The sequence below is a fragment of the Aptenodytes forsteri genome, unplaced genomic scaffold (assembly GCF_000699145.1).
Source record: "Aptenodytes forsteri isolate BGI_AS27 unplaced genomic scaffold, ASM69914v1 Scaffold15, whole genome shotgun sequence".
NCBI classification, from domain to species: domain Eukaryota; kingdom Metazoa; phylum Chordata; class Aves; order Sphenisciformes; family Spheniscidae; genus Aptenodytes; species Aptenodytes forsteri.
In genome coordinates, this window is record NW_008795129.1 from 10,504,543 (window position 1) to 10,512,241 (window position 7,699).

At 40.8% G+C, this 7,699-nt stretch overlaps 1 protein-coding gene across 1 annotated transcript in view; it reads right to left on the reverse strand.

The window, feature by feature from the left end:
- LOC103897677 (gamma-aminobutyric acid receptor subunit pi) overlaps positions 1-7,699 on the reverse strand; it is a 79,519-nt gene that overhangs the window by 50,110 nt on the left and 21,710 nt on the right. Inside the window, 3 exon segments of the mRNA XM_009277788.2 lie at positions 271-312; positions 314-346; positions 348-447. Of these exon segments, the coding sequence (XP_009276063.2) occupies positions 271-312; positions 314-346; positions 348-447 (175 nt within the window).

Sequence of the window (7,699 nt, forward strand, 5' to 3'; positions counted from 1 at the left end):
TCCGTGCAGCCTCGCAGCCGGCCGAGGACTGCGGGGGCGCCGCGCCGCCGAACCGCGGGTTCGAGCCCGCCCACGGCCAGGAGTGGGCGGCGGTGGGAGAAGGCCCCCTCCGCTACTGCTAGCTGAAGCCCCCATAGGTGCCTCTAAGCAGCGTTGTCCTTTCCCTGCCACTCCTCCTTTGCTTACTCTCACTTACACCCCTCTTCAGTGTCTAGTGTGTTTGGGGGAAACGATGCTGGAGAGAGAAGTGGTGAGGGATCCCTGCCAGACAAAACTCAGTGGCAGCACTTCCCACTGCTTCTTTTTTTGCCGTGCCTCTGTAACAGAGCTTGCATAAAACTTCCTGCTTGTTGCCTTGTTTTCCTTCTTGCAATTGTCGCATCCCAGCTACCCTGAGTAGAAACATCCACCCTTGTTCTCTGTTTGATGTGGAAATGTTCTGGGCCTCTTTAGGTAACACCGTTCAAGTCTTTCTAGAAGTGACTGGAAGAAAAATGTTAGTTTTGCAGATGTTACTTTCCTGTCTGACCTCTCACTTCAGGAGCTGTCTGCAGCTTGCAGATAGATGAAAGTACCGCTTTCTCTGGGGAAACGCCATTCCCCACAACACAAGATGAAGGAAACCACTTAGGGAATGTGATTCCCAACCCAGGCCGTGTTAGAGGAAGCAGCTTCTGACAGAGTTTAAGATCTGCTATCAGAAATCATTGCCTGTAGCTAGGATATGAGGAAAAGGGAGGGGGGAAAAAAAAAGCCTTCCTGACAGGGTCACTGTCACCAGTACTAAAATACGGTATTACTGGTCCAAGCTGTGGAGGAGGAGAAAGATGATGATTTTGATGACTTCGGTTTCAACTATTAGTGCTGCTTTTTGGGATGAAAGAGTTGACAACTGTTGAGGAAGGCAAAGGCTTGAGAGGTCCCAATCCTGTATCTTCTAGCAGCAAGTACTCTCAGATTTTGCTTCCTAGCACATGCTGGTCTCAGTTCATGTCAGAAGTAAGCATGCGTTGTTTGCTTTTTCATCGAATCGTTTCAGTTGGAAGGGACCTTTAAAGGTCCAACCCCCTCTGCAATGAGCAGGGACATCTTCAACTAGATCAGGTTGCTCAGAGCCCCGTCCAACCTGACCTTGAACGTTTCCAGGGATGGGGCATCCACCACCTCTCTGGGCAACCTGTGCCAGTGCTTCACCACCCTCAATGTAAAAAATTTCTTCCTTATATCTAGTTTAAATCTACCCTCTTTTAGTTTAAAACCGTTACCCCTTGTCCTTTTTCTTAACTTTAAATTAAATTCTACCTTTAAATTAATTTCTGTCTTTAAATTAGTTACTAACATGTTGTTACAAGAGGCTATTTTAACACCACGTGCCTGCTGTGACTGGAAGCTCACCCCAAGTTATGGAACGTGGGAGGGTCTGAGGCCCAGAACAGGAGAGGAAAAACACATTTCTCCATGACAAAAAATGGAGCACATTCCCCTACTGTTGTGTGCCTTTCTGCTACTGTTATTGCCTAAAGCTCTTATTTGTTACTGCATCTGTGGGCAGGAGAAATTAGAGAAATGTAGAATCCCGTATTCCCTGCAAATGCTGAATGTTGATCCAATTATAAGTCAAGAATACGTGCTCAGTGTGCCTGCTCTGGGGTACTTCCCCCCCGATATCTCATTTGAACAGTCCGTCTAACTGTGTAACGTGTATAGTGTTTATCTTTCATTCATCAGTCAAGCAGAAAGAAGCTTGAAACCCAGTGGGGAAAAAATCCCTGATTGTTTCTATTGCAGAACAGCTGCAAGTGGCAGAATCGGCAAGTTTGGTCTCACGTAGCATTTCATAGCATTAGAACTGAGAAAACAGCTTTAAAGACAATTCTATTACTAACTGGCATAGAAGCAATGCTGATGTTTACTTATTACTCCCAATAGTACTCCAAGCACAGGTTATATCTAATGGACGCTATCAGAAATCCTTAAATTTCTAGGGATCTCTTTCTACCTACTTCTTAAAACCTATTTCAAGTTCCCACTGATTGCAAGTCATAATTTAAATAGAATGAAAATACTTTGTCTGAAAACTCAAAGCCTTGATGTGCTGCTGCTTGTTTCAGTTCACAGTGCTCAAATGGAGAACTCTGAAAAATAATATCTTAAAGTGGGAATTCAGCACCTGTCTGAATTTCAAGGCTTTAAGACAGTTGAGATGCTTTTGAAAGTGTTGGGCAGCGTACATCCTTCTCTCCATACAAGAGCCCTGAGCAGTGGCAGTCGCTGGGACTCCAGATCACCTGAAACAGCACCTGGGCCATGGGCAGAGTGTGGAGACAAGCAAGTAAATGACAGTGCTAAAAATTAATTACCATGGCCTGAAATATTAAGGCTGCCAGTCAAACCTGTTAATATAAAACTAAAGCTTATGCTGGTTTCTTCTTCTAAAGCTTATACTGGTCCTTCAGAGTGCCTATGGTTCTCACTTTATTTTCTGTTGGGGCTATTGCACCCCCAGTAAGGGCTGTAGTAGTTTATCAGCAACTGGCTAATTGAGTGTGTGCCCATGCACAGAAGCAGACCTGTCCCCCTGAGGGCCAGCTCCTGCCAAACCCTTGTACCCTTTGCACTCCCTGCAGCAGTGGGGCCTTTGAGGCACCGAACCTGCCACTTGCCCTTGAGCTAGCCCCAGAAGGGGACGGCTCAATTATTAACCCAAAGCTTAAGCCTTTGAATAGAGCCATTCATCAACTGGGAAAATCAGCTGACTCCATCCACAGGCTGGTAAAGAGTAATGAAATTGTTTCAGAGAACAACTTGCAGAAAAGACTCCTCAAACACACAAAATCTGGATGCCCGCGGTAAGAAATCATTTAACGCCTCTGTGCATTTAGCCCTCTGCATCTGCACTGGAGCCCATGTTGGGTAAGTTGGTTTTTTAGTAGATTTTCCTTACAATTTGTAACCACAGAGGGTTGTTGTAACATCGGCAGCACTGATTAAATAGCGTTGTAATCTGTAATGACTTTCAACAGCTGTAATGCCAAGAATAATAGAAAACATAGTGAACTTCTGGTATCCCAGGGATTCCTGAAGTATGTTAAATTCTGATCAGCAGGCTGGCTGTGAGATTTTTAGGTGCTTGAACTCCTTGCCCAATAACACATAACCCTTATAAATAAGCCAATGTTAGCATTATCACTTAAGTATCGATTGATACATAAAATACTTGGCAATGTGGTGTATCATAAACCAAAATGTCCCCATTTTTAATTTGATTACATTGACATTTAATGGATATCATTTTGGACATATAAATGTAAGTGCAAATGCTTGGAATACTGACCAAATGAGTTCTGAATAAATGCAGTATTGAGTGAGGACCTGAAAATGAGACCAAATAATACAATTTTGTATCTAAGCTAAATGCAAAGCAAAAAGTGAGAAAACACCCACTGATCAATAGATTTGATTTAAATCTTCCCATTTTAATGAGGTAACAGGAAAAATCAGTGTTGAGGACTTTCAAAATCTGCTAATTGGAGAGTATGGATTTGAAATTACCATGAACAACTCTATTTCATTATTCAGTGTCCCAGTGAATGTAATGGATGAAAATAACACCATAAAATGTGCTCCATCTTTAGAATTCTTTAGGGGAGGAAAAAAGTTTTTTGATTACGATAAATTATATGGGAAGCAGAGGATGAGTCAATTAGTGTTCTAATGCCTGCTAAGATCTACTCTCAAATAGAAATGCTTGTCCATGAAAGTCTACATTCTTATACCTACTACAGACTGCATGAATAGTTGCATTTTAAATTATTATAATAATACTCAGTGGCCTGAGGGCTACATACTCTGCAACCGTTCCAGATTATCAGAGCGGAAAACAATGAAAATATAAAATGGCTCGAATTTGAGAGCTCATATCTTCCCTTTTTGTATCTTGTTGCCCAGTCACACAACGAATTCTTTGAATGCTACCTGTAGCAAGAGCCACACTTATATAAAACACAATCATTTTTATTAAGTGTTGGATGTCTTCATTTTGTTTTAGACCCATCTTGGGTTGAAATTTTTCTCCTCTTGATAAGCCTTTACTTGTCAAGTGAACTTCTTATTTCACTACCTGCTGCTTTTTTCACTGAAGTCAGTGAGGCTTAATGGGTTATTTTAATGTTCATCTGACCTCTTGTAGGATTACTCACGTGCTGCAATCAAAGCATGTTCTTACCGAAACTGGGGCCTCCTACCCCACCTCTCAGTCTGGAGCACTATGGCTCTGTTACCTTGAAAGATGCTGTTACAGGCAGCCAGGATGCATCTTGCACCTCAACATCTTCAGCTCGGATCATGACTTTCAGGCACTATGCTAACCTTACTCTTCCCATGTAGTGACAAAGCGCTCCAGGGTGAAACCTTCCCGGGAGCAAGGCACCTTCGTCTGAAACCACCGTTTCTTTAAAGGTTGTTTTGAGAAGCACATATTTTTGGCTGTATCACTTGTCAGTTGATTCATAATAGCAAGGCTGCATTTGTCATAGGTTTGTTAGCTCTTGCTACACTATTGAATACGTCCAGGTGCTGGCTTTAATGAAGTGCTTATGTTTCCATTATGCCCGGAATAATGTCAATACTCAAGAATTAGATTAAATTAATGGGAAAGCTGAGATGAAGACAGTGGATTTGATTATCTCGGGTAACTGATTTTCTTTTTATGATGCTGTCAATGCCTGAAAGGCCAGGTGGATTAACTGATTCTGTCAAGAACAGGCAGGCTTGTGCTAGTCTTGTATCACATACCATTTTCCAGTTTATCAGTAGGACAGTGGAAATGTGTAAGTCTCTGGCTGGGATGTCTCCTGCTGTTTTGAAAGACGTAGCTTCATAGGGGTTTTTTTACTGGCCTGAAATGCTCACTTTTCATCATGAGCAGAATGTACCTGTTCAGCTATCAATAACAAAAAGCCTCCAACAAGTGTGCTACTGAGACATCAAGAAGCAGTTCTCACCGTCCCCATTACCTCATGGAGCTGTACAGACGTTAATGATATACATTGTGAGCTCTCTGGCCTGGCCATGGGGTAAGATAAATACACTGGAGTACAGTTAGCCCCAGTTGTAAGCAGGACCAGGAAGAGCTCTGAGGCACCAGGCTCACTCTAACTGTCCAGCCAGCCAAATTTGCTGAGTTGCTGTTGTGCAGTCCTAGAGGTAAAGCTGAATTGCTGGGGGAAGGTTGACTTGTCTTCACCAAAGAGAAGCTGGAGTGGTTACTGGACCTTTCCTACGCTTCCTCGTGAAAGAAGTAGCGGTTAGAAAAGTGTCACTTTCTGCACTTTCTCCTGTCCATGCTCAGCCTACCTAAAGGTGCTACCAGTCATCATGAATGTAATGATCATATTTTTATCATCAATTCTGCATGAGGCATGCTAAAAACTGTAAGAATACGTCAAAGATTCATTTCTTAACCCCTACCTACTATGTAATCTGAGCAAGACTAAAAGAATTGATGACATAATACTGAAACTCTGCTTTCACAGAAAAGATTTTTCTTTTTTTTTTTTTTTCCCCAGCCCAAATGGGATTGCGCTGTGCTGTCAACATGTACCACACAGCTTAATCTGTTTATGGCTTAGTTTATTCCACTATACTCTATATCAATGACACTAGAGAGCCAAAGTTTAGGGAGACGTTGCATAAAAAAAAAAAAGTACTATTAATGTACCCTTAACAGTTTTAAAAGCATACTGAGGAAACTATTAAGACAAATTTTGTTTCTATAGTTGGCTGTGCACTACCCCATAATCCTACTTGTGTTGTTAAATGTAGACTTTAATGTATTATTTACTATTAAGGCTTAGTAGCTATGTATAAACACAAAAGGGTTCATCAATATTTCTTTTAAAAATTAGTTATGAATATGGAGAAAGTGTTTCTTACAGGCACTTGTCAGGCTTTCACTTACTGTAAAATTATGAAAGGAGAATAATAGCAAGGCATAATAGCCTCTTAAATGTCACTTGAATTATGATCTCTTAAATTTATCAAATTAAAATATAATGTTCACTTAAGTCTGTCTTATGAATATACTGCATATGAACCCCCATTATGTAGAAATACTAACCCATAAGGAGTATTCAGGCCCATAGCTGGTGAAGTTGAACTCTCCACAAACTCATTTTAAGTAGGTGATGGCAACATCATTTTCGGTTGGGAATACCTCTTTGCAAGGCTGTCAGGTTTTAGAGCAAAATTTCCAGAAAAAATATTTTTTACTTTGAGTAACTATGCACTTAAAATAAACTATCTGGCTTTTTCTAGGAGCTTAGCTAGGGGAAAGTTGGAAGTGTCCAGGCAAAGGTGGTGACAGGCATTTTTCACCAGCTGCGTCAGTAGTCCTTTGGAGGACACAAGCAATCCGTTCAGCGTTAAACGGCTGCTATAGTTTGCAGTAAGCAGAGTGATATAGTCCAGGCAGACTTAGAGGAACACAATGTTGGAAAAATCTCATCTGAGACCTGTCTTCACAAGACAAAACATCATAAGACTTTTTTCATTTTACCACTGGTGCATATTTATATCCCTGCTTTCCTGGAGGTATTTAGATTGATAGTTTCAGATCCATATAAAGAAATGGGTATCCTGATGTTCTGGCCTTCCTCAGGCTGACTCACTTGTGTAACGGGTGGAGGTCATGTGCCTCAATGCCTGTGACTTTGAAATTGCAGATTATAGAGCTACTTGACAAGAGAATGGAATAAATACAGAATATCGGACTAGGTTGCCAGTCCTAAGCCTAAATATCCATGTTCTAAAAACTTCAGGAGAGGCTGGCAGATTGCTGTCATAGCTTAACGTATCTGAACTTCAGGTCATGAAAGAGGATTTCCTCATGTTCCTATTTAAGTCAGGAGTAAAACTTTAATCTGTGTAACAATGGACCTTATTTTCACAGAAAAACTGTTATCTACATTATTCTTGGGGCTAAAGGGTTTTAAATTGCAAAAAGACGATGTGAGAAGTATGCAATTATGCTCAAATCATTTTTCATTTTCCTCAGGAGTGCATGGGGAGTTCTTTTAATTCAAAAGATATACTATCTGTCTGATCTATTAAACTAGAAGAAAAAATAATTCCGAGAACAGAAAATGCCAAAGGCAGTTTAAAGAGTTGTAGGTATATGTGACATACAAAAATCTCCTAGTGAAAGTTAACACAAGTCAACATCTACAGTGGCCTTAATTGCCACATTGATTGAAAATCACAGAGTCATTGATGAAATGGGAATGAATTATCTTCAATGTCTCTTTTAATGAATTCAGCAAAGAATTCGATTCAAGCCTACTAAATGAACGGTCCTTGGGATGTGAAGTGCTGAGGCTCAGAGCCTCAAAATAACACCGTTTTTTAAAAGTTGGCGTGTTTTTAGTATATTCCAAATAATCTTTTTTTAGCTTGGTTTTTATTATTTTGCTTTTTGTTATTCTATAGCACTGCTTCTGTCCTGCATTCTTCTCTTCTGCTCTTTAAGTGTATTATACTGAAGGCTTGGGATTTAGATTAGAAATCATAGAATAGAATCATAGAATCATAGAATCATTGAGGTTGGAAAAGACCTCTAAGATCACCGAGGCCACCCGTCAACCCAACACCACCATGCCCACTAAACCATGTCCCTAAGCGCCTCATCTACACGTCTTTTAAA